The 27,489-nt window shown below is 38.3% G+C and overlaps 2 protein-coding genes across 3 annotated transcripts; one reads left to right on the top strand and one right to left on the bottom strand.

Annotated features, from left to right (window-relative positions):
- Positions 1 to 1,124: 1,124 nt before the first annotated feature.
- On the bottom strand, positions 1,125 to 17,411 carry wif1 (wnt inhibitory factor 1). 2 transcript variants are annotated; one of them, XM_082166612.1, is made up of 10 exons: positions 16,989 to 17,405; positions 16,698 to 16,837; positions 13,308 to 13,416; positions 12,844 to 12,984; positions 9,418 to 9,513; positions 8,289 to 8,384; positions 5,798 to 5,893; positions 3,579 to 3,674; positions 3,230 to 3,325; positions 1,125 to 1,990 (listed from the first exon to the last, which is right to left on the bottom strand). In XM_082166612.1, the coding sequence occupies exons 1-10, from the start codon at positions 17,125 to 17,127 to the stop codon at positions 1,860 to 1,862; spliced, it is 1,140 nt and encodes a 379-aa protein (XP_082022738.1). In that variant the 5' UTR covers positions 17,128 to 17,405; the 3' UTR covers positions 1,125 to 1,859. The 2 variants fall into 2 exon arrangements, with proteins under 2 accessions (XP_082022738.1, XP_082022739.1); XM_082166613.1 differs by lacking the exon at positions 8,289 to 8,384 and having other exon boundaries at positions 16,989 to 17,411.
- A 781-nt stretch (positions 17,412 to 18,192) lies between these two features.
- On the top strand, positions 18,193 to 27,485 carry lemd3 (LEM domain containing 3). The gene is made up of 13 exons (XM_082166657.1): positions 18,193 to 19,512; positions 23,156 to 23,196; positions 23,322 to 23,391; positions 23,510 to 23,586; positions 23,759 to 23,838; positions 24,174 to 24,319; positions 24,412 to 24,513; positions 24,599 to 24,701; positions 24,814 to 24,992; positions 25,165 to 25,246; positions 25,415 to 25,520; positions 25,832 to 25,910; positions 25,995 to 27,485. Exons 1-13 carry the CDS (start codon positions 18,234 to 18,236, stop codon positions 26,156 to 26,158), a joined length of 2,508 nt encoding a protein of 835 aa, XP_082022783.1. The 5' UTR covers positions 18,193 to 18,233; the 3' UTR covers positions 26,159 to 27,485.
- The last annotated feature ends 4 nt before the right edge of the window (positions 27,486 to 27,489 follow it).

The following is a 27,489-nucleotide window of genomic DNA, read 5'->3' as shown; positions in this document are numbered from 1 at the left end:
GGAGAGCAACATGCTACTTATTCACCTGCCAGCGCACACAGAGTTAGACCCACCACAGTGTAGTCCCTCCGCAATCGCACAGAAGCCGCAAGACTGGCCCGTAAAACTCGCTTTATTTTACAATCCTCCCTTATAGAAACCCTGTGGAACAAATGACGGAATAACATTTAAGCAGGTTAATCTAAGAGTCATGTTCCAACGCTGTTCCATACAGAATCATTAAATAGATCAAAAGACAGTGAAAACATTTACAATGCCTCAAATAAATGATTAAACATAAATTGAACTTCTCTTCATCAAAGAATAAAAAAAAAAAGTATAAGTTTCCACAAAAATATTAAGCAGCACAGCTGTTTACAACATTGATAATGTTTCTTGAGCACCAAATCAGCATATTAGAATGATTTCTGAAGGACCGTGTGACACCGAAGACTATTCAGCTTTGCCATAACAGGAATAAATTAAATTTTTTAAATATTAAATGTCACAATACAGTTTTTATTGTATTTTTGATTAAATAAATGCAGCCTTGGTGAGTGTGAGAAACTTCTTTCAAAAACCCCAAATTCTTATGTGTATATATAATTTACAAAAAAATTGTGACTTTGTCTGTAGTTTGCATTCATATTTTGAAGCCTTGAAGGAAATAAAAAAGTGCATTTTGTTATTTACCCTGTCATTCTGCTTTCAAGCTTCAAAAGCAACTCAAAAGCATCATAAGAGTACTATTACTCCATACAACTTGTGCTATATTTCAACTAAAGTGAGAAACGGACCAAAATTTAAGTTGTTACTCACCAATAATAACCTCCAGGGAGCTGTTAACTTGACAGCCATTGAGTTGAAGTACAGAACTGGATTATCCAATTCAAAGATCTGATTCAAATGAATGAATTTGTTCTTATGAACACCACAAAGAGAGGCAAGGACAGATTTTCAGTGAGTTGCATGGACAATTTTTACATTTTTATGGTGCTTTTGTCTATTTTTGTGGAGCTTGACGGACTTCGTCCAAGACCCTTCCATAGACATAAGTTAGTCGTACAGGTTTAGAATGACATGAGGGTGATTAAATGATTACAGAACTATTATTTTAAGAGTTAAGACAATCCATCTTCACAGGCTCCAAGAAAACATGTTTTATTTGTGTAATGAAGTCACATGAAAAATGAAGATTTTTTTGGCTTAATGTTTATGACATCACAAGCAGCTTATGTGCATTGTTATACATAAGTAAACTCTAAGCATACACTTAAAGACTGTCTACCCATATCTAAATATATATTTTTATATTTCAATTTTACATAGAACGAATAACATACATATTACTTATACAAGTACTTGTTGGAGAAGCTACTACACAAGTGTGATTTGCATTAAAAAGAATGTTAGTGACAATAATGGCGACAATACGTTTACAAAATGAGCAGGTCAAATGTGACGAACCTCGAGCACAGGCCAAACACAGCAATTACCATCCTAAGAAAAGCTGGATCCACACCCGGAAGTTCTCGGATCGTAACGTACTCTTCTCAAAGTGATTCAGCGCCACATCTGAAGCTAAACCGCAGGGCTACGCACAAACATCAGACGCTCACCACAACCATGTGACTCACTCCCCTCTCGGTTGACGCAGGGCAGAAGCTCGATGAAGGGTGACTGTGGGAGATATTATATCAAAGGCGCTAGTGTGGTAAAATAAGACACTGTTACAGTCCTACAAAAACAAGTCTCGCTCTGAGAAAGCAGCAGTCCAGCTTGGGAGTGTCCCGATGTGGATCGGAAGAGGATGATGAAAGCTTTGTTCTGGGGAAGGCAACGTTGAAAATGGAGGGGCCGTTGGCCCAAAATTTAGAGGCCTAAACCACGTAGTTGGTCTCAGAGGGCTGACTGGATTCGGGCGCTTCCTTTGTGTCCTTCGTTGCCACAGGCTGTGACTTGTGCTTGGAACCAGAGGCCCGCTGGCTGTTGGAGACTCCTCCACGAAATCCTGGAGGAAGAGAGCAAGCAGTTCAGTAGTGCGTTGAATCGTGCAGAACAGAGTTTATGACTAAGAATCGAACCATTTTTGAGTTTTAGTTAAAATTGTGCATTGGTATATTTGCTATAAAACCGTTCTTGACCCTTGTTGGGAAAAAAAGAAAAAAATAGGTGGTTAAAAATTGCTTTACCAATGGTTAAATGGCATTATAAACTAAATGCAAGAGGATAACACAAACACAAACATTACTGTTGCGGTACCATGGTCGATATAAATAATAAAATATTAAAATAATTAATGAAAATAAGACACTTTCCCTTGGTTTCACAGACAAGGCTTAGAGCTAGACCAAAATGTGTGTTTAAGCTGTTTTAACTGAAAGCAACTTGCACTGACATATCTTAAAATAGGTCAGTGCCATTGTTTTATTTCAAGATCCACACCAGTAATGTTTTTAAGGCAAGTTTATAAAAGCTACTTAAATGCCCTAATTGAACTAAGGCCTAATCATGGCTTAATCTAAGCCTTGTCTGTGAAACCGGGCCTTTGACTATACTACAAAAACGTAACTTTGCCAGGGTTTTAGTTCAAATGGTGCAAACTGTGGTATGATATAAAAAATTATATATCACTGGAAAAATAGTTTATTTTGCCAAACCAGTGGTTAAATTGTACTATAAACTAAATGCATAAGGGTAAGACAAAACATATTGTGGTACCATGTTTGATATTAAATATTAAAATAATGAAAAAATAAATAAAATAAGACAGATCATTACTTTTGCATGGCACCAAGAAGATTATGATTTTTAAATGCATTTTTAAAGTTTTTTCTACTTACATATTTCCATTGTTTTAGTCATTTTAGGGCTGCAAAAGTTAATGCATTAACTGGTATCATTTAAAGATGTTTAAATCTAGTGTCATTGCCGTCTAGTGGCAATTTCATGATTAATGCAAAGGTTGTATAAAGTTGTATAGTATAAAAAATATTTTTTATAATTTTTTATGGGTCATTAAAAAAAAATCAGTTAACAAAGCTGTTTTCATTTTAGTTTGCATTGCACTCCACGGTACCACCAAGAATATCAATTGTACATGTCCAGAAAACGATGGCATTTTTATGGTAATCTATCTAAATATCCATTGTAATACCCTGACATTACAGCGGATTTCTTGCTCTAATCCATTTCCAGGTGGCAATTAGTAACTTGGCCTTGGGAAAAGGGATGTGGGATGTTGTCTTACTCTTATTGCAGTGACGTCCATGCCAGCCGTCCCTGCACTGGCACCTGTTGGGCTCCACACAGGTCCCGTGTACTCCACAGCTGGGCTCGCAGACAGCTGCACACACGTATACACATACACTTTCAGCCATACACAGAGACGCAGTGTTTAGTCTTAGAAATGTATCATGTGCCGTTCAGCGAGCCTGCAGCCCGAGTGGAAATTTTTAAGGTGCAATCAAGCACCGGCGGTTCATTTTTACAGTGCGTGTTTTGTGCGTGAGCAAAGCGCATGGAGCAATGCTGCAGTGGAACATGTGCTTTTGATCAAACATGTCCACAGTTCTTCTGCCAAGTTGAGATAATCTCACCTTTGGAGCACAGATCGCCATGGTAGCCTTTGCTGCACTTGCATTTGTTCCTCCCTGTGCATTTGCCTCCATTTCTGCAAGGCTGACGACATTTACCTGCAGACAACAACATCGCAAACTGCATTATCGCAATCCCAAAATGCAAAAACAACATAGAACAACAACAAAAGGGAGTGTTGTTTGCAATTATTTACTGTCTTATGAGAAACTGCTGCATGGAAATATCTGTTATTCATATTATGCTGAGATCATCTTGACAAAGAACTCTTCTTTTTAATTTATAACATTTTAAAGCAGTCAATCAAAATTGTTGATGCACATATAGTAACAACAAATCGATAATTATACTAAATTAATTTAGGGGGGGCTTCCATTAAAATATATATTTTGAATTTATTTAAATATTATATATTTAACATTTATATAAAATGTACATTTTTGAGACAGGAAGATGTTAAATATACTTCATGCCAGTGTGAACAAACTGGATAACTTTAATGTTATATATTTAACATTTCCATTTATATTTTTAACAAAAAAAAAGGGGGTTTTACAAGCTTTATTTTATTTGACTATTTTAGCCATTGGGGTTTTATGTAAATATAAACAAGCTGCAGTAATTGATCTTGCTTTAAGGATGTTTAGATATTTGTCACTGGAAAATGAGACAAAAATATTGAGAACATGTAAAAACACCCAGCAGAGGATGTATGGAAAAGTATAGTAAAGTGATTGAGAAATAAAATAAAAGGCGGACAGACCCTTTCCAAATGCTCACGGATCCTCTTACACCTGCATATTTGATCAAGATTGACTGAATTTCAGCGGAGGCTTTGTTCCTTGACAAATCAACGAAATCCATACCCATGAAAATAGGTCTTTACATAACATGACCTCAATGGGACTCCGGGCGTTTATGTCACAGAATGTTTTGAGAGAGAACATGATACTGCAATGGATCAGACAGTAACAAATGGCTAAATGCTATTAAAAAGTTAGGGAAATTTCACTTCAATATTTTCTCTACCCTCTCTTTACAGACCAAACACCACTGAATACTGCAATACTTCCTGCCTTTGAACAGGAAAGGATGATATTTGGGGTCAAAGTAGAGTTGTTTAAACACCAATGAACTAGACTACAGACCTTTGAAGCGAAGCAAGTGTGTATATACAGTATTTCTGTGTCAGAGCACAGAGCCTGAGATAAAACGCCACACTGCTTGAGTGCATGTGAGCTCATGAGGTTGTTATTAGTGATTAGGGTGACAACACAACTGCATTACATCCTGTGTTTGCCCAAGTAGGTGCCGGCCCATTTAACACTAATGTGAGAACACACTTCACTTAGGAAGTTTACTTGGAGACCTGCTTTGAGGGCAATTTCTGGAAGCGAGCCTATTACATCCAAAGAAAAACAACACAGCTTTCCCTTTGAAAGATGATGATAAAAATGTAACTGCCAGTTAACACTCAACATTATAAATCAATAGAGCTGTTTAGTTAGAAGTCCAAATACTCCGAAGAGAATTAGCAACTTTTAAGCTATGAGTTCAGGAATTTCTAATGGTTTTTGAATGGTACTTTTTTATGAGCAAATCAAAATCATTAGTTTTCTCTTTGCATATATTTTAAAATGTAATTTATTCCTGTGATGAAACAGCAGCATTTTCAGCATCATTACTCCAGTCCTCAGTGTCACATTATCGATCTGCTGCTCAAGAATATTTCTTATTATTACCATCAATGTTGAAATCATTTGTGCTGCTCGATATTTTTGTGGAAACCATGACATGTTTTTAAGTATTTTTTGATTAATAGAAAGTAAAAAAAAAATGGGGGATCGAAATTTTAGAAATGGAACTCTTTTGTAACATTATTAATGTATTTACTTTCACTTTTGATTAGTTTAATGCATTCTTGCTGAATAAAGATATAAAAAATTTTTTTTTAAATCATACTGACCCGAAACCTTAGTTTAAAGACTACAATGGTACCATGATTCATCAAGCACATAAAACCACACCCTTTAGTAGTTGCAGTCCTTATTTAACAACTTTTTCCCCCTCTTAAAGCCCATCTGAAAATCCTTGGGTTTGGCCAACAAGTTGGCATTTGTTTGTTTTTGTTTGGATCATTTTTAATGTGTGCTGTTACTGTGGTCTGACTTTAGTTTGCTCCTTTCACAGAGCTGATGAAGAAGCGTGTAGCTGAACTCACTGAGCTCACAGCGGCTCCCCTCAAAGCCCACGGCACAGATGCATTTGCCAGGATGGAAACACGTCCCTCCATTCGAACAGGTGGTGCTGCAGTTAGCTGTTAATGCAGAGAAAACAAGGCAATGAACATGTCACAAACTACAAAGAGAAATAACACACAAACAATTTGTGCTTTTATTTATTTATCTAACGGTTTGGTAAATCATGTTTCATGGTTTTGGCATCTGTTCTAAATCCTTTAAGAACAGCTGTAAAATAAAAATTAAACAACATGTAGAGACTGCGATCAGAATTTCTTGCTTTAAAAAAATTACTCTAGACATAAATGGTGGAGGGTTTCAGAGGATCTCTGATAATGTGCTGCAGTACTAGGCTACGTTTACGCGTGGCCGGCTATTTTCATAAACGGGCATTTCACCCTCTCCGTTTTCAAAAATAACATTGTGCACACCTGTCAGTTTTCAGAAAAGTGTTTGTATACAGTACACAAACCCGTGTATATATGCCGTCAAGAGCACGCCAAACCTGTAGATGGCAGTGTAACGAGAAGCTCAAGCCCACGTTAGCCAATCAGAATCCCGAAAATAGCAACAACAGCAACGAATCACTTCTTTCTGGTCGTTGGCTGCCTAAAACTCAGTTTTTCCCAGTTTACATGCAAACGTGCAAACGAAGTTTTCCAAAATCTCGACTCTGGCTGGAGTTTTTAGAAAGAATCATTTTTCAAAGGCGAATTCTCCGTTTGCGTGTAAACGGAGGGCACAAACGAAGGGAAATGTCTCAGTTTTTCAAAATAACCATGTACGTGTAAACGGGGCCTAAGATATGCTGCTGTTGCATGAATAGACATACATAAATCCCCCAACAAAGCAGGAACAAGACTAATGACACAATACAAGCAAACACACACATGCATTTGTGTAAAACATGCTGCTGCATTAATAGACATTCAAAAAATCCTCACAGAGACAACAGAAAGACAATAGGACACTACAGTCCCCCCAACAGAGATCTATTTCCAAGACATGTACTACTGCTGCTGCTCCAAAGATGAGAACTGCATGTTTGCCAACTCTGTATGCCTGGACTTGCTTTGCCGAACAGCTTAACGCTAATGGACTATGCTTTGTGTGCTTGGACCTGCTTTGCTGAATTACTTCAATTCTAGTGGCTTGACTTAAATCTGGGCTAGTGAAGTCCTGAATAATTTACTAGTGACTTTTGCAATGTGTACCTCGGTGCCATATCCTCAGGTTTGTTAACTATTGGCCTAAACTAGCTTTTTTTTTCCGGAACCAGTATGGCTCAAAATTACCTAATGAGAACGAGCACTATGTGTGACTTTAAAAAATGATATCCCATTGCAAGCTGATAGAGATGCAGAAAATAACCCCCAGCAACTACCTGAGCAAGCATGCATGCTGCATTGTTATCTATATATATTGCGGTGTTCGAACAGCCCATCTAAATGTATAGTCATGCAACATACAGCAAAACCACAGGGTAACATGCAATCCTGTACATTGTATTTTTATGAAGAAAAAAAAAACGAATTTAGCATAAAACATGGTCTCACGCAAGCTATGCTTGGCTGTAACCTCAAAGCAAGGTTTTCTTCCTGCTGCTGTTATTGACTCAGAATACATGTTCTCACGCTAGCTTTGCTCATATGCTTAATTATTCACTCCCCGCATCCAACACAACTTGCAAAACATCAAACATGATTTTGAACAGGTGTGTTGCTTCATTTATGAACTGATAAATGCAGATCACGGAACATTGTTTAGTGATCTGGAATAATAAAAGACCATTCACTTTAAAGAAGTTGAATTACTAGGAACTCTGATAGACTAGCAAACAGTGAACCAAACTATTTAATTGTTGAACAAGCAATCTCATTAGCTGCAGCAGTGGCCAATCAGCTTATGCCATGCGGTAATGATGTAATTGCTTGCAGATTGCATGTAAAGGACCTATCAGCCTTTGCCCTCCAGAGTTTCATTGCTGAACAAGATATTTATTGCCTCCCAAAAGAAAGAATCGATTCTGAACTGCCTGAAACGAATTGTCAGTAATTACAGTCTTACTTCCTGCACAAACTTATGTAGGTTTTTACCTAATTTGCATAATGCCAGTCTATGGTCTTCATTGTCTGCCTGTAAACAACATCTCCATTGACCCGCCCTCAAACACTGTAGTTGTGGCTGAAGCCTGGAAGAGCTTGGTTTGTGTTGTCGACTGTTTTTTGTGCAGCAAAAGCAAATCCCCTTTCAGATACTATGAGAAATAAGGTGATGCTGCTATGTATATTATGACAAAATGTAAGTTTTTTTGACCTTGGATGCAAGAACAAGTGTTGTAGCAGACCTCCGAAACAAAATTAGGAGCCTTTAAAATAGCATAATTGGGGCACTTTAATATTATAATGAAAGGTGGCATAAGATAGCACAATAGCAGCATGATGGATAGACAGTAACAGGAAGGAAACCAACCTCTCTCACAGCTGGGTCCAAAGTAGCCCGGAGGACATATACACACACCTGGGCTCATACACAGGCCACCATTCACACATCTAGGGGAGCACAGGGCTAAAAATGAGGAAAAGAGGATTTTGTTTGTTATATCTAATACGCCTTAAAATATGCTTATGATTAGAAGCTCAGCCCAAATGATGCAAATTATCTTAATGCAAAATGTAACTTGATATTTCACAGAGCTTCCAGGCTGAAACATGTATGTAGTCAATACATTAACGTTTTATTTTGAAATGAAAAATGAACAAGTTAAAATTCTTGCTGCTGCTGTTGTTGTTTGGGCTGCAGGTTTTCTCGATATGAAAAGCACAAAACTTTGTGGTTTTGGCAGCGATGCAGACGAAAACAAATCAGCCAAAAGCTGTTAGATGAAAGGTGTTTCGTGGAAGCGGTTTATGTACAAACACAGCAGAGCTACAATGAGGATATTGAACGTATATTCAGCATCTAATGGAAGCCTTTTTTGGTAAACCGCTCTTTAAAGTTGTAAATAGATGAAAAACACATGTTTGTGCCTCCCAACCTGCTGGGTAATTCTTTTTTTTTTTTTTTAGAAACCTTCTAGAATACATGCATGCTCCATTCTTTCATATAAACTAGTACATAGCGGGCTTAACCGCACTTTGTAATTTGCACAAGGCATTTTGGGAAGTGATGCCCTGAGGTTGAGTATAATCATCATCATAATAAACTATATGCACTCGTTTGTTTCCAAAGGAAGCTTGTCTTTCTGAAAAAAGATTCTTATAGAATACACTTCTCTTTATTTTTTATATCTATTTGGCATTGTCAGTGGACACTTAATGACAAGGTTCTACATGCTCACATCTGTTGATGATGGACTTGTTTTGTTGCAGGTAGACAATGAGAGATCCAGTAAGACCAAAACTATTCATCAAAACTCAATATAAATATTATATTTCAATTATAATGTTTAAATATATCATAAATAATTAAGTTTTATTAAATATAAATAATTTGTTTTTATTTTATTTTTCATTTGAGTTTGTTTCATGTAGTAAACTACACTATCAGTAACCTGCTTACTGACTTTAATTTGATGGTGGGTCTATATAAATATGGTTACCTTTCTCACAGTGCACCCCATAAAACCCATCCTGACACTCGCAGATCTGCCTTTCATTGCAGTAGCCTCCATTGCGACAACCACCAGGGCACTTTGCTTCAGAAAGAGGAGAGAAGACATAAATGGTGAGAACATTTCCTTTCTTATTTTTTTTATCTTCACCAAACTCTCCATAACTTACTCCCTTCCTACGCCACTTCAAGGACATCAGATTCCGGGAGAAGTTGAAAGGCCAGTGAATTCAATAACAGTACTGACACCAGCATATAAAAGGAGGGAAATAGCTTTGAGGTGAAACCACAATGTCAACAACTCTGTCAAACACAATGTGGCCCCATATGTTGTTGCAGAAATGTTTGATTGTAATTCACAACCATCTTTAAAGACTATGTAGTTTAGTGTACTTTACATTCTGTCATCATTTACTCTTTCTCATGCGTTTTGAAACGCATATGACTTTCTTTTCTCTGTGAAAAAACTAATGAGAAGTTTAGCAGAATGCCCAAGCTGCTCTTTTCCTAACAATGAAAGTGAATGGGGACTGAAGCTGTAAAGCTGGATTTTCAGTGATAACATCATACATCTGGGTCTTCATACAAGGATTTAAAAAGACTGTGTAAAGTTCATCAATTATCTGAGTTCAGTTCAGCTTTGAAGCATCATCCAACTCAGTTCAGTTCTCATCCAATAGTGTCAGTGCATTCAAGCTAATAATATTCCAGAATATTAAGTGTTCCCATTGGTCTACCCCCCATTAGTCTTAAGGCCAATTTATACTTCTGCGTCGAGTGTACGCCGTAGTGTACGTCGTAGGCTACGCACGTAGGCGACGCCGTCGTGAGCATTTATACTTCTGCGAATGTCTGTGTTGCTCTTCAGTTACACCGCCGAAACGCTAGTTGGCGCGGGTGGGTTTTAATGTTCCACTGTGTTTACATTCCTCGCGGCTGTTTTGAGTTTAGGTTTCTACGAGCAATGGCGACTGAATGAGTCATACAGATGGCTGTATTTCCGCACTTCTTCAAGCAATCTCTAGGTCACTTGGTCTATTTCCATGGCTCTTCACTGATCTTCGGAATTTAAAAATGGCGGGCGGGCGGTGCAGAGTGCAGAAGATCATTCCGGAAATGCGTAGGAGGAAACGCGATGCTATCCAGCCGACCAATCACAGATCTTGCGGTCCGCGTCGCCGCGACGCGTAGTTAAATTTTTGAGGAGGTGCGCGTCAGGGTACGGCGAAGGGTACGACGTATGGTACACGTCAATGCGTATGCTACGCCGTACCTTCTACGCGCACCCGACGCAAAAGTATAAATTGGCCTTAAGTCTACATTCATTTTCATCATATGGAAAAGAGCAGCTTGGATATTCTGCTAAACATCTCCTTTTGTGTTCCACATGGGGGGAGTCAAGTTTGGAATGACAGGATGGCGAGTAAATGATGACAAAATATTAATTACTGGTTCAAATAACCATTTTAAGGTTCGTTCAATGCAACATCCATGCAGATATAAAAGTCCAATATTGTTAATAATGGTCCTCGAAAAGAGGATAAACTTGAAAGTGTTAAGCTATATCAACTTCGTCAATGTCATTTTGTCCTGTGGGTGAAATTCAAGCAGCCAGACTTTTAAAAAAACAACTTGTGAGTACTAGTCATTAAGGCACCCTCAGCTGTCACTAGGAAACACTTCGCTTCCTCCCTGCGGGGTGGCTTCAGACAGATGGACCATTTGATCTGTGAAGTCTACACGCCGAATGGAGAGGGGTGGAGAAGGGTGTGTAGGGGAATGCAACACCGTGAGGTTAGTGTGTGTGAGAAGGGAGGGGGGATCAGAGAAAAACATAACACGCTCATTCTAAAGGGCTGCAGCTGGTAGGATTCACATGACCTCATGAGCCAGCGATGGCTTTGTGGGTGAGGTTGAGAATCACCCATACCATGATCTCTGCTTTTCTTACCAAATACACTTAAAGAAGAGACAAACCATTCTCAAAATCATAAATAACATCTCAATTCCCAAGTGAAAAATGTATATGCCAAAATGTATTGAAATTAATTTATTTATTTTATTTTATTATATTTATTAATACATTTATTTTATGCTAAATTTTGAATACATTAATATAAACACCCTGCAATTGTACTGTTAAACTTAAAAGTCTGCTAAATTGGAACAAATAATTTTGTACTTAATGTACTTTAGTTATCCGGAAATAGTGCTGAGGTATAACTAAATATATACTTAAGTATATTTGATTGTGCTAAAGTGGAATTATTGCAAAATGTACTTCAGGTCAATTTTAAATATCTTGAATTTAAAGACTGATATTATACAGAGATCATTCTATCCTTCATAATAGTGATATTAAAACACATTTTAGTCTTAATATTAAGAAATGTGCATTGTGCAATAAAGAAGTACTCCAAATAAAGTTTAATTATAATATTCATATCAGTTAGTCTCGATATGTCAGTAAATATGCTAATGGATTTGTAGTATACTTATGAAATAAATGTATTTTAAACACATTTTGGTATAGGTCTTTTCATTAAGGTTGTTTCTTCTAGAGAAAATGGAAACTTTCCCCTAAGTTTCCAGGTTATTCTCTTGAGAAAAGAAAAACTTTACTCTCACATACACTACTGTTCAAAAGTTAAAACTAAGGTCAGTAAGATTAATGTTTTTAATGTTCCCCGAGGCTGTAATATTGTGAAATATGATAACAATTTAAAATAACTGTTATGTATTTTAATATATTTTAAATATATTCACACAATCCTTCAGGAATCATAATATGCTGATTTAGTGATCAAGATACATTTCTTATTATTATCAATGTTGAAAACAGTTATACCGCTTAATATTTTTATGGAAAACATGATAAATTGTTGTTTTTTCAGAATTATTTGATTAATAGAAAGTTAAAAAAAGCAGCATTTATTTGAAATAGAAAGCTTTTGTAACATTATACATGTCTTTGCTATGTCTTTTGTTGGATTAAATGCATCCTTACTGAATACAATATTAATTTCTTTAAAAAAATAAAAAAATAATCTTACTCCCCCACACTTTTGAATATTCGTGTATGCCTTCTCTAGAATTTTAGATCTCAATGATGTCTCACATAATGTCAGAATACCAAATGTTTTACCATCTTGCCATTTCCAAAACACCATATTCATCTTACAGCTCTATACTCATACTATATGTCAACAAATGTTTAATTTATGTCTTTATATTCTATTTTAGGTGAAACTAAGCTGAGCTGAATGAACTTGAAAACTCTTCTGAGTAATAAAATTGCTTCTAGGCTTTTAACAGCAAAGTTTCAATGTCTGATCCAGAATTTACATTCCCATAACAATCTCCTTTAACCCACTCAATCATTTTGTGCATCAACATGTAAGGTTTGAAAGCTCACCTCTCTGACACGTTTTGAAGAAGATGGCATTGTGTGGTGTCCTCAGGATGACGTTTCCTCCAGCATCCATCACCAGGATGGTCACCTCAAATGCTGCCACACCATCCTGGTCACCTCGACATGGGAAGCCCACCTGGACCACTGAGTACACAACACCGCTTTTGATTAATTAACCTTAAGCATCCATGTACCACAAGTCTCATGGGTTATAATAGTCTCATGGGTTATAATAATATAATCATTTAGATGTGATTTTAAGAATTGAGATTATATGCACATCATCGTTATTGCACTATTCCACCAGTTTATCATCAAAACTTTTGTTAAGAGGAAAATCAGTGAAATAAAATAATTAATAAATAAAAAAATAAAATACAAATGTATTAAAATAAAAAAATAAAATAAAATACAAATATATATAATAAAAATAATGAATATATATATATAAATAATGAAAAGCACACCAGAAGCTTTGTGTGGCACTGATCCTAAGAGAGGAACGTTGACAGTAGGGTCATCCATAATGTCTTTATCCATTGAACGCAGAGTCTGAAACTCATAGAAGTACTCTGCCTGAAGAAAAAGAAAAAAGATAAACAGAGGTGAACTTTGTTTTAGACTTCAAAAACATTAAAAGAGGTAGTGTAGATTTGCATAAAGAGGGGCATCTGGGACAATAGCACAAAAAAGGTTGCATGTGGTTCATGACAGGAGCACATATACATCTGTAAAGACTAAAAAGAGGGTTTCAGGGTATCCTTAAGTTTGCAAGGCAATCAATTTCCTCCACTCTCTGACTAATGACCTCAACTCTTTGAGAATTACACACTTGTGAGGACAGCCGTGATGGCGAGGCCAAACATGCGCTACAAAAAAAACAAAAAAACTGTCCCAAAAGGAGATGAAAGCGAGGTAGACGGCTCTTTTTTTTCCCTTTCTTTTTTTTCTGGTCTCTAGATTTCGGAGTGTAAAAGCTGGGCAGCGTTTGATGGAGGCAAAAGTACACAAGCTGTGTGGAGAGCTTAGCTAATCCTACAGCTGAATGGTAATAACCAACACAGATAACTCTCGCCGCCAGCCTTTTATGCCGGAGACCTTTGTTCTAAAGCCTCAGCGGCCGTCTTTGAAGCTAACAGGGGCCAGGACAGAGTGGGCCCTCTCTTTTTCCTCCGTATCCCTCCCCTTGCTATTTTAATTTCTCCCTCTTGCTGCTCTTTCGTCAAGTCAACATGCCATTCACAGATTATGATCCCGGCGTGCAAAGATAGATCATTTGTGAAAAGAGATTCCTGTACATCCCCCCTCCCCTCCTAAAAAAAATCTGTTTAGGTACATACATTCAAAGTTGTGAATGAAGCTGTGGTGAATGCAAGAGCGTTTGTTTTTACACTTACGTTTATTCATTTAGCAGGCGCTTTCATCCGAATTAAGAATACAACAAGTGATTCATATTAAAGAGGCAATAAATAGCCATCATTCAGGATTGACATTTTAATAAACTGACATTTTTAATGGAAAATTGGCACATGAGCAATGTGAGCATACTGTTATTCATGAACATTTTCGCTTTGACTGTATATGCAAATTTTATGACCTTTCTCACTGCTGTTGTCACCTTATTACACTGTAAAAATAATTATTGTTGGTTTAACTTAAAAAAAGTAGCCTAGTAACCTGGCTGCCTAAAATTTTTAAGTTAATTGAAATAAAAAAATTGAGTTAATACAATGAGGGAGATTGGTTTAATCAACAGAAACTACCAATATTATGTTATCTGAACCACATCAATTATCTAAGTTGATTTGTCAAAATAACAAAATGTTGTGATAACAAATCATGAAAATATTTTTTTGGCAGGCAATATTCTTAGTAAAACTGCTTCGGAAAGCTTTTTAATGTGAAAAGTATGATACATATACATTTGAATTGAATCAAAAAAAAAATATTTTAGTGGGAATAAACTTTAATAAAAATAAATGTATAATATCAATTAAAAAAATATTTTTTTTCATTTAATTATGTTGCCATCATTTTTATTTATTTAATTATGTAGGCCTAATTATGTTTTTAGTGAAATAATGCTGCTTATATTTTTCTTTCATTGTTATGCCTTATAATTAGTGGTGCAACGGATCATCATTGATCCGTGATCCGTTCGGATCAATATCTTCGGTTCGGCACTCACGTGATCCGCGGATTGATTGCGTAAACGCGTCTTTACATTGACTTCACATTGAAATCACTCGCGCCAGACGCTCTATTCGCATTTGGTGTGAACGCAGCATGGGTGACGGCGAGAGAGAGAGAGAGAGAGAGAAAGAGTGCCTGCGAGTGCGAGCGAGCAAGGTAATACGTTGTCAAATATGTTTAAACTTAAATGAACTACATATACAAGTAGTTATGTCTCTTTGTATTAATTTGTCCTGTTATTGACATAGGCCTAATGCACGTCATTGACAAAATGCGCAACCAGATGTTCGAATAATTCGAATATGTGTTTTTTAGAGGGAATATTCGAACGTCATTTTTGAGCAATTTTGACAGCCCTATATGACAGTGGAAACACATAAAGCATTGGTCCATGTTTAAAGGAAGGAGATGCCTTTTTATGTTGCACTTTAAGTTGTTTTTCATGAATTATGTTAAAAAGATATTATGCCTTGTGCACTTTAAGTTGATTTTATATATTTTAATTTAATAATTTAAAAGTGTTAATAATTTTTTTTTTTTTTTTTTTGCTGATCCGAAAAATGATCCGATCCGTGACTCTGATCCGAGAAACGATCCGAACCGTGAGTTTTTTGATCCGTTGCACCCCTACTTATAATGCTTAACATTGTTATAAATAAAAATAAAAATATAGCCTACATGAAAACATATAACTGCCTTAGTTAATACTGAGTTTTAAAATCTGATCTGAAAGACTTCCTTACTGATTTTAGTCATGTAGCCTAATATATAATTGTTATTATTATTAAACCTTGGGGGGAAAAGCTCTGCATCACTTGCCACAGTTTCTGCCAAAACCATAACGAATTACAGAGAGGATCAACAAGCAATAACAACGCAACAAAGTGATTCCAAATGGAAGTTTCGTTGTGAAATAAAGCGCGGGCTCTGGCACGCGTGCTCTAAGTGTGCTGATGACGACCCAGATGTTTGGCACATGCATGATGAGGCGCGTTCACGCGGCGGGCCCGCGCTTTGATCCGCGTGCCGCTTTACAACACCAACATGCAAAATACCACAAGAGTTGAACTGACCCTTTTCCTTTTAAAACATGATACATTCAGCTGACAGGCAAAACTGCATAAAATAAGATTAGCTTTCAAAGAAAATATTTTGAATTGAGATTATTATTCTTAACTCATTGACGAATTTATTTTCTACAAAATAAGTTAACTTGTTTTAAGGATGTTAAGATATTTTTTACAGGTAAACAAGAGAATACTAATAAATATAACAGTAATAAATAATATATAGCCTACTAATAACAATAAAAATAAACATTGTAAATAAATAAATAGTTTCAAAATGTTCATTGTATTTCAAAGTTATACTAAAATAGCTTATTTACACGAGCATTTTAATCACAAATCAATAAAATGGAAAGCTTGCACATACGAAAAACAACTTATTTTTTAAGTATTTAACAACTTAATTCAATAATTTTGCTTATCAAATCAGTTTGTTTTGAAGACATTTTAAAGGGGAAAAAGACGGCATCAGGATAATGTGGATAATTTGTCAGTGTAAAGCGACTGGTTAATCATGCCATCAACCGTTTCAGAATGAAGGTTCACACACACACACACACACACACACACACACACACACACACACACACACAGTACCTGCTCAGTGGCTTGCCAGGTGAAGTTCACGTGGTGGATATTGACAGGTATTGCTGGCATTCGCTGCTGTGCTTTTCTGAAGTCGTGTGTGAATGGGGCCATTTTGCCCTCGGAAACTATTAAAATATCCTCCTCAAAACCTGTTGAATAAAGCATTTCGCATTCACAAGCTTCCCATGAATAAAAAAAATAAAAAAAACTTTCAGGTAAATTATTATGCACTGGCTTGTTTTACAATTGGGCTGTAATAACATCCATGTGCCATTAAGAAGCCACGCAAAACACCATTACCAATTAATATTCTTGCTTGATTGGCATCAATCCACATGTACATGCTTCCTTGCTCCTGGGCAGCTTCCATTAGACCCCCTAAAAGCAGAAGAAAACACGTTTTAAGGTGCAGCTGAACAGCAGGCGTCCTGAAAGCCATCCCTTGGTTTATTTAAAGTGAATTGCCCGGCTTGTTGGCTCTCCAATCTCGTTCCAATCCCGTGCACTAAATGTGTCTCGAGCGAGTCTTACTCTTCAATTGACAGAATGATTCGCGCGGACTGTTCCGCGAGCTACTTGTACGCAGCAGGAGTTGCAATTCAAAGATCTTGCCACGAGGTGGCGTAGCGTAATACAATCCAAGCGCCCCAATCCATAATCTTTGTGCAATGTGATAGATACATGCTGATTAATGTTTTGAACAGCGTGATAATGAAAACAATTATTTCATATCATCAAAAGGCATCTTTTGTTGGTTTAACCAAATTCAGTATGTATTTTTTTTATTTTCTCTTGTTTCTCTTGTTTTCTCTTGTTTCAATGTATGTCGACACCAACACTAAGTGAAATTCGCTGTACGTTTGCACTTGGAGATAAACGCTTCTAAAGTCTAAGTCTCTGTCAGATATTTGACACAAACCTTTTGGAAAATCCAAAGATGGATTTTCATTCATATTTTTAATTAACATTAACTTCGATTTATATTAACTAATATGCTTTGTATAATTATTTATTTACACAGATTATTAATAATTACTACTTGGCAAGCTTGGACTTGATTTTCTTAATTGTTAGTCCATTTATTTTTATTTAAGTTAATAATAATAATAATAATAACAACAATAATAATTGTGATTATTATAATTATAAATAATTGAAAAGCAAATCAAATAAAATTTCTGATTTCCTTATTTCTGAAACATATAGGTATGTAGATGTGCTATTCTTACTGTGTGAAATGTGGCAGTCCATTGAAGATAAGAATGCAAATATATATATATATATATATATATATATTTTATATATTTTCAAAATAGACCTATACATTTTGTAAAATATTTATATTCTTTATTTTGATTTGTGTCTGCTTTGTGTTTTCCACACTTTATTCTTGATTGTCATTCAGATGTATGTGAATAATGTTCATTTAATAATAAAAAACAAACAAAAGTTTCCTTGATTTCTTTCCTTTCAAGTTGGCCGTCTGTCCGCTTACTTCCACGTCACTTCCGCCGTGTCTCGCTGTGTGCGTTTTTTCGTGCAAAGATGGCGTCTGCACAGTTAACGGATGAGGAGCTTGTGTCTGAATTAAAACGGCTCGGCTTCACCCCTGGCCCGGTGACGGAGAGCACGCGACCCGTGTACTTGAAGAAACTGAAAAAGCTGCGGGAGGAGCAGCCACAGTCTCGGGGCTCCCGGAGCGGGAAAGGGCGCAGTAGCACCGGGAGTATCAACAACAACGGCAGCAGCGCTAGTAATAGCAACGCCGCCGCGCGAGCTTCGGGATTCAGCGCCAGGCCACCGGGCAGTGACGTCACGCGCCTGAGCGCCAGCCGGAGCGAAAAGCGCAGAGCCGGAAAGTTCGTGCTGGGCTTCAGCTCGGACGAGTCGGACGCGGAGGTGCCGCAGAAGAAAGGAGGCCCGAATCACAGCGGCAGCAGGAGAGACCGAGGATCCGCGCAGCAGACACCCACCATCAGGCCTGCGGGAACACCCGCCGCCTCCCTCGGGTTATCCGTGGACAGGAAAGGCATTTCTGGGTCTCCGTGGTGGGCAGACCGGGGTAAATCCAGCGGTTTGGAGGAAACGGAAAGAGACAGTCGGGCTTTGAACGGTAATAAGGCTTTTTACGAGTCTAACAGCAGTAGTCTAGCCAGGGATTATTCCGATTCCGACGAGGAGGAGGAAGAGGAGGGTGAGCGAGACCGTCCCCACGAACGTCGTCTGACTTTCAGACATAGTCCACCCGCCTCCTCTCCCCCGTTCCGGAGCGTCTGGAGCTCGGACACGACGCATGATACTCCCGACTGCAACCTAGATATGGTCGGGGAACGAAGGGACGACGATGGCAAGAAATCGAGGGAGTTCAGCGGAAGCTACGTGAGCCGCAGCTACCCGAAACTCTCCGGGATTGACGCGGACGACAACCGCAGCGGCATCCCGTCCGGTTCTTTCAATAAGAACCACCTCGACAACGGCGACGGCGAATCCGCCTGCAGCAGTGGCAGCAACAGCCGGTTTAGTGTCGGGCTCAGACCGCGCTTTCCCTCCTACACCGCGACATACCGAGCGAATCACTCGAACCACACCGGGTCCAACCACTCCTACAGCCATGCCTCAGCAACCAAGCCCAAGCAGCACACCACGGTCCCGGAGGACGAGCTCCTGCAGCAGTTCAAACGGGAGGAGGTGTCCGCCACCGGCGGCTTCAGCGCTCACTACCTGTCCATGTTCCTCCTGACTGCCGCCTGCCTGTTCTTCGTGCTGCTGGGCCTCATGTACCTGCGGATGAGGGGCTCCAGCTCCCCCGTTGGGGATGTAGTCAGTGAGTATGAAGTGCTGAAGGTGGCATGTCTTTTAAAACCTAGTCAACTATATACTTGTCCACAAAACATGAAATTACCATGGTAAGTTGGTATCCGATGCTACTGAATGATTATCGCATAAAAAACATTCTATGAATGTATTACTTCCACCCAGTTCCCAAGAATACCATGATGGATACCATGGAATATAAAAAAACATGCTTGGCAATACAATGGTGCAATGAATGTATTGGACTGTAATACCAATGCTATTTGTATGGTGCTCAAACTATTAAGAATGCTAAGGTATTGCCATGGTGTGATGAAGAATAAAAGATGTATTTTAGTTTCAGTAGTCTGTGAGCCATCATATTCATTAATATTAATGGTAGTTGCACTAGTGTTCCTTCTCTTATAAGATTGTGTGTGGTTTAGCATCTGGTATATATGGTAAAAATGTTTATTTAAAGAAATTACACCTTTAACGATTTAGAATGATCCTCAACTTTTTTTTCTAACTGTTTCGGCAACTCCATGAGTCATTTGTGCCCAATTCACACATCAGTTATCACCCCAGACTATTTGCACCTCCTCAGACAGGAAATGCACTTCCCACTGGTGCTTTATGGGACAGAGAGAGGTATTTGCATTAGAAATATGTGTGTGATGATCCATGTTATGTCAGAAATGACTGTCACAGCCCTGGTGGATTTCAGGCAGGAATCGCACCTTCACCTTAAATGCAGCCACACGATGTTTGTGAGACTAACTTTAATCAAATTACTCCCAACGTCTCAGCGCTCCATATCTCTCAACATATTTGTGATAGTATGGTGTCTACATTCTCGTACTAAAAGTGAGGTTGTGATACATTTTGATAGTAGGCTAAATATGTGTATTTATCAATTAATTAACAGTTTTCTAAGTATGCCCTGCACTAAACAATTTATTTGGCTAAATATTGTTTTTTTGTAGACAAAAACTATCTTTGATCTTTAAATTGATGTAAATGATTCATTCTTTAGGCAGGATTTAAATTATTTAAAAATAAAATGTAGCTAAAACTATTTTAAATAATTAAAATAGTAAGTTAAAATATTTCTGTTTTACTTAATTATTTTAAATAAATTAAATGATTTAAAAAAAAAATCCATATCCAGCAATTATAAATGACTAAACGTGATGGAAAGTTGCGGACAATCACTTTTGAAAAGTGTGGGAACCCTCTGAATGTCTGTTATTTGAGAATAATCATGGCTAGTCTGGTAGTCCCCACGTTTTGACATGTTGTCATCATTCATAATCATAATGTGATAGCCAGCATTAATCTTTTGATACATTTTCCCCTGATGAGAGAAAGTCTGTTCTTGGATGTGCATTCAAAGCCACTCAGTTTAAATAGCTTGAGTACCATCAGAGTAAAGTGCTCTGGAGGCAGAGACGACTCTTGAGAGGAAGGCGACTGATGAATTACTATGTATATTTGTGGCATGGCCGGCCTCTCAGGGAGAGGAGCTTTGACTGGAGAGCGTGCTGCAGACATCTAGGTCACAGACAAGCTAAAGCGGCCTAATTGTCTGTCTCTCCGAGGACTCAGAGTTTGCGGCCAGCTAGAGTGACTGACTTCTCTCTGTCCGGCTAAATGCTCATTCTCACTTTGTGTGATTATATACGTGTATCAGTTTTTTTACTTGCTGAGACAGACTGTTGTTCGCAGCTTATGTGATTTAGGTTTTTTGAACAACATACTATCAAACTACTATTACTAACTATTTCTTGTAGTGTTCACTACATTTGCATAGTTTAAAATGTTCTGTATGTATAAAATATGTCCTGCAGCATTCAGTGTGCTTAACTTGATCTTCCAGTATACGACTTTGTGATAATTTCCACGACTTTTAACATCCTGACTATCCGACTGACGTAAGATGTTTTAATACACTTTTTGAACAATTTAAAACTTTTGTTACTGCATTGATAACTGTATGCTACTGTGTGAACTAAAACTGCAATGTAACAAGGTCATTTGACAACAGTGTAGCATAGTATTGTTTGAAACATATTGTTGCATAGTATGTTTTTCCACATGCTATTTTTTAATAGTATGCTGGTATCCAATTCTAAATAGCTTAAAGGGTTAGATCACCCAAAATGAAAATGCTGTCAGTAATTACTCACCCTCATGTTGTTCCAACCCCGTAAGACTTTCGTTCATTCACTCCTTTAAATCCTGTTAGGTAATCGATATCTACCATCCCGGAAAAGTTAGTAAAGACTAAAGACATTGTTAAAATAGTCCAAGTGACTACAGTGGCTCAACCTTAAGTTTATCAAGCGACGAGGATACTTTTTGTGCGCAAAAATACAAAAATAACGATTCATTTTCTTCTGTGTGGGCCTCTAAGTGAGTTCACGTAGTGTAACAGCGCAGCGCTTCTGGGTTGTACGTCAGAACGTAAGCTCACTATTGGCCGACGCTGGTCATGTGTGTGATCCTGGCCAATAGTGAGCTTACGTTCTGACGTACAACCCAGAAGCGCTGCGCTGTTACAGCGCAGTTACATTCCAACATTTATATGTCAGAACGTAAGCTCACTATTGGCCGACGCTGGTCATGTGTGTGATGCTGGCCAATAGTGAGCTTACGTTCTGACGTACAACCCAGAAGCGCTGCACTGTCACACTACGTGAACTCACTTAGAGGCCCACACAGAAGAAAATGAATCGTTTTTTGTTTTTGTTTTTTTTTGTGCACAAAAAGTATTCTCGTCGCTTGATAAACTTAAGGTTGAGCCACTTGGACTATTTTAACAATGTCTTTACTAGCTTTTCTGGGATGACAGATATCGATAACCTAGCAGCTTATGAAGGAGTGAGCCAACTCTCAGATTTCATCAAAAAATATCTTAATTTGTGTTCTGAAGATGAACGAAAGTCTTACGGGGTTGGAACAACATGATGGAGAGTAATTACTGACGGAATTCTCATTTTTGAGTGAAATAACCCTTCAAGTTTAAAAAAACAACTGGAAGGTCAAGATATGATTTATCTGTAATGTTTTATAAAAGAGATAATATCCTTTATTTTATTGCTGATTCTGCAATTATATAAATGAGCCACTTAAGGCCATGTATTTCATTGGTTTTACCATGGTTAAGGTGGTGTAAGCCACTCACAGCTGTAGCTCAACCACAGAACCAGCAAAATGGGTCTTTAAACATCGCATTGCCTGAAATCTAGGTCAAACTTGATTGGCAAGAATCTTAAAAGCTGTTGTTTTGTTGGTGTATGTCTTCATCTTAGAGGTTGGTATATTAAATGGCTTGCGACTTCAGACGGCTCACGTTTGATCCCAGACTAATGTTGTCTATGATTGAGACATGCAGGGAAGGGCAGTTGCTGTGCTAAATCTGGGCCCAGGCCAGAGCGAGGACAGAAACGCAATGTTCAGACAATGACTCAAGTGCGAGACAAGAGGTTCTCGCTCGTAGTCACACCCTCAAGTGCGAGACGATGAGCAGCCCTCCTCTATGGTCACTCCCTCTGACTGTCCTCGGCACGATTGGGAAACATCGTCCAGTCATAATACTATAATATAACTGGACTGTGAAAGATTTTTGCTAATTCTGAGTAATGCCATCTTACTTTTCTTTTCTTTTTCAGTCATGCAGCACCCGTTTGGACCCGAGTTTGATAAGCAGTATGTAAGTATCTGTCTTCTCACCTGTTAAACTTTTCGTCATGTAATTTCCCTTTTTTATTCACCAAGAAGATGGTTGTATAGTCCTAAAAAAATTTCTTACTACACCTACTTGGTTTGATTCAACAGGATGTCAAAGACCGAGACCTCATCATTAACCTTCTCCTGTCTCTACATGAGCACCTGGCCAATGTTGCGGGTGAGCATACAGTTGCAGCTCATTTTTTAACATCTAAACATTGTATGGATTGGAATTGATATATTTGGACGCTTATATTTGCAGCATTAAAATGTGAATTATTTTGATTGCCTTTCAGGAGAGCACGATTGTGGAGACTTTAAAAATCCTTTAAACAGAAGCGTCTCTTTTAGTGACGCCTCCACGTACCTCAAGGTTTGTTTTGCTTTTTGAAGGGTTCGATGCTATACTTTATAATCATTTAACTTAAGTCAAATAAAGTTGTTTGTAATTGGCACGGACCTTTTGTCATATTGTATAATTTGGGAAATTGTTGCTCTGCCAATGTTAAATTGCACAATATAATGAAGTGTCTTTCTCTTTCAAGCTCCAAAATGAAGCATATGAAAACTTGATTGAAACGTCTTTAGAATGGATCATGAAAACCAAAGATGTTGTCGGAATAAGGTAACTGATATCCTTCCATATGTTTCTGTCTGTCTGTCGGTAGGCCTTCCTGTCTATCAGCCTGTCTGTCTGTCTGTCTATCGGCCTCTCATATGTTAACAAGGTGTAACATTCTTACCTTTAGTATCTCTCTGTGTAGTATTTTTATTTCGGTCAGCCTATCTTCCGGTTGGCCTGTCTGTATATCAGCCTGTGTCTGTCTGTCTATCTCTCTATCTATCGCCCTCTCTATCTATCCGTTAACAAGGTGTAGCTTTCATATCTTTAGTATCTCTCGCTGTGTTTGTGTGCACCATTTTCCTGTGTTCACTGGGTGTGTGCTGTTTTCTGGTCAGGTTGATTGGTGCAGACCCTGCTCAACCCATAGAGTACGTTTCGGAAATCTCACGGCTGGAGTCCATCCATCCCCGCATGTCTTTCTCCTGCCGCTTCAGACGTGCCTTCTTCACTGTGATCAACAGAGTTCTCCTCATCATCGCAGGTGCGCATCCCCTGTTTTTAGAATTTGTCGTTCTTCCTTTTGGTAAAATCATCATTTCTCTAATTTTCTCCTTTTACACTGTTTCTCTTTAGGCATTGGTATTGTTTTGGGTTTGGTGTATTACATGAAATACAGATGGCGCAGAGAAGAGGAGGAAACGAGACAAATGTATGACATGGTGGAGAGAATCATTGGTAAGACTGCCTCCTCACTATAAGCTTAATTTTAACTAGAAGCCACACAATGCATCTTACATGCATGTGCTTTGTGTTTTTACAGATGTAATGAGGAACCACAATGAGGCCTCTCAGGAGAATAAGGACTTGCAGGCATACTTGCCCATCCCTCACGTCCGTGACTCTATTGTCCAGCCTCAAGACAGGTATTCCACTGTTGCTGAACGAATTTGGTTTTCATTTGGGTTGCGTTCTTGCATGAAATGCCCTCTTTTCACAACAACAGTCCTGAATAGTATGTTTGTGTTGTTCTGTCAGAAAGAAGATGAAGAAAGTGTGGGACAGAGCTGTTGCGTTCCTCTCAGCTAACGAGTCTCGCATCCGGACAGAAAAGCAGAGGATTGGAGGGGCGGACTTCATGGTGTGGCGGTGGATTCAGCCCTCAATGTCACCTGATAAGATGTCCAGCATGCCCTCCAAAGTGTGGCAAGGCCAAGGTAACTCTTACTTTGTGTGCAATCAACCATTGTGCCATAGTTGTTTTTCAGATTCATACATGGCCATAAGTATGTGGATACCTTCTTCTGATTGGCTTGTTTGGAGGACAAACTTGATGTTCTTGACGTATAGAGAGTGTACATGGACTTCATGGCTTGTTTTGTTCTTTAGCATTTCCATTGGACCGAAGAAATTCACCACCAAACAGCTTAACGCCATGCTTGAAGATTCGTAACATGTTTGATCCTGTAATGTAAGTTTCCCAAGGAATTTAACACACAACCTCATATTGAATTTGTGGTTCAAGCAGGCTAGCAAAGTTAAATGTATTTACTTGCATAAGATTATATAGGCTTGGCTGTTATTATAGTGTTGTTTTGAGAAAAATAATCTCACTACTCAGTATTTCTCTCTTGAACAGGGAAGTGGGGGAAAACTGGCACCTCGCCATTCAAGAAGCCATTTTGGAGAAATGCAGTGATAACGATGGAATCGTTCACATAGCGGTTGACAAAAACTCAAGAGAGGTGAGTATGCTGAGCCTGTGTGGGTCTTTACAAAATGTACAGCCTGAATTTATAAGCTTTTGTCCAAAAGCTAATTAGTTGCCTGCTGCCTACTAAGGGAACTTTGGAAGAGAACACAAATATTGGGTAAAATAATTTATAATCCGTGTTATTGTTGTTAACTACCGGTACTTTAAATTTAAATAATCTGAAAATACAAACACTCACAGTTGATTCTAATAGAGCCTTATTTCACTGTGTTTTGAAACATAATATTCCTAGAACCATTTAACTAATGGGTTGACTTGCTATATGATCTTCTTCCTGTCTAGGGCTGCGTTTATGTGAAGTGCCTTTCAGCAGAGCATTCTGGGAAAGCCTTCAAAGCGCTTCATGGCTCCTGGTTTGATGGTAAATGAATGTCCTATTTATTCTAGTCTAATCCGAGCCACTGCAGTTTTCAGTGCGTTTCAATCTGTCACCCATTTGCTACAGGTAAGCTGGTGACGGTCAAGTACCTACGTCTGGATCGCTACCACCAGCGTTTCCCACAAGCCCTGGGCAGCAACACACCCCTCAAGCCCTCCAGCTCCAGCATGAACAGCATGTCTCGTCTGAACCAGCGATCCAGCACGTCCAGCTCACTGGGTTTCTCTTGAGGGACGTGCTAACGGCCACCACCATCCTCTCTGCTCTCTCTTTCGCTATATACGAGGCTCCTTCCTCCTGCGTCCTCCTTACCAGAGAGAACCGCGTTCAGGAGCTTTTACTGTTGGGCGACCTGGGACGCCCAATCAGTTTTGTCAGCCATATGCAAGCAATGGTGTTTAAACCTGTGAGCTGCTGTTTTTGTTTTTGTTATTTTCCCTGTCCTTCGGTATCAAGGAAAGCAAGGGAGATGTACACACTGGCGTGAAACCGGTGCAGAGAGAGTTGCTCGGTCCGGTGAGAACTTTTAGGAGAGGTGGACGACACAATCCTCTGTCCTTCCCATATCTGGTGCAAGTGGACACAAATTTCTGTTTCTCTTATGTATTTTCTTTGTTTTTGATATACCGTCTTAATGGATTCAATGACAAAAATGGCTTCCAACTTTAAATCTTACAACAAGAATGAAAGTTTTCCGGCCTCTGCTTATTTTTTACATAACTAACTCCCCTCCTTTATTCCAAGGAGCTGTGTTGGGCTATACATAGCTGCATGTGCTGGTTAAAGTAAGCCTATATTTAAGCTTTGAATTGTATCATATATTGTGGATGTTTATTTCCCTGAGGATGTTTTAGCTGATGTATTCCCTTTATTATTTTTGACTTTTTTTTTTGTAGTTTTTAGTCCAAGAACGGCATGCACACACTCTAGAAAGGGGTGCTGTAAATATCTCATTGAATGGTGGTGGTTGAAATCATCTGTATGAAATTGAAATCGTCATAAGCTCTCGTTTGTTTCTTGCCAACAGAATAACTACACTGCTGCTTTCAGAGACGTGTCATGTGGAGGGTCTACATGGCTTTGCGAGAGAAATGAACAATTGTGTTCCCCTTCGATGCCATGTTTCTGAACACTAGTCTTAATTGTCACAGCCTGATTATATTCAAGTATATAATTATTTACTGTTGTTTTTGTTTATATTTTAAAAGTTATGCTTTTCCCATTATTAATTGGTGCAGATGGATTCCCCCCCTCACATGTCACTTGGCAAATTTTAAATGCCACCCTGTTGTTGTTTTTAATCTATCCCTGACCCTTCTAAATTTCCAAAAGAGACCTTTTTGATGGAAGTTGTTTTCTGACTTTCGTGAACACACTTGTGCTACAGTCGCAGCTAATCCAGTGATCTGATTCTAATTTGTATCGGGACATATTCATAAACAGAGCATGTCATGCTGCGGTCATGTCTATTTTGGATCACAGAACGATTTATCAGCTTTTGTTTAGATGCAGTTCGGGTTGATATGAGGTAAATAAAATGTACTTGTTTATTACTAATGTT

This window comes from Leuciscus leuciscus (assembly GCF_965113295.1).
Source record: "Leuciscus leuciscus genome assembly, chromosome: 4".
NCBI lineage: Eukaryota > Metazoa > Chordata > Actinopteri > Cypriniformes > Leuciscidae > Leuciscus > Leuciscus leuciscus.
The sequence above is the reverse complement of the archived record's forward strand: the minus strand, read 5'-3'. Positions and strand labels throughout refer to the sequence as shown.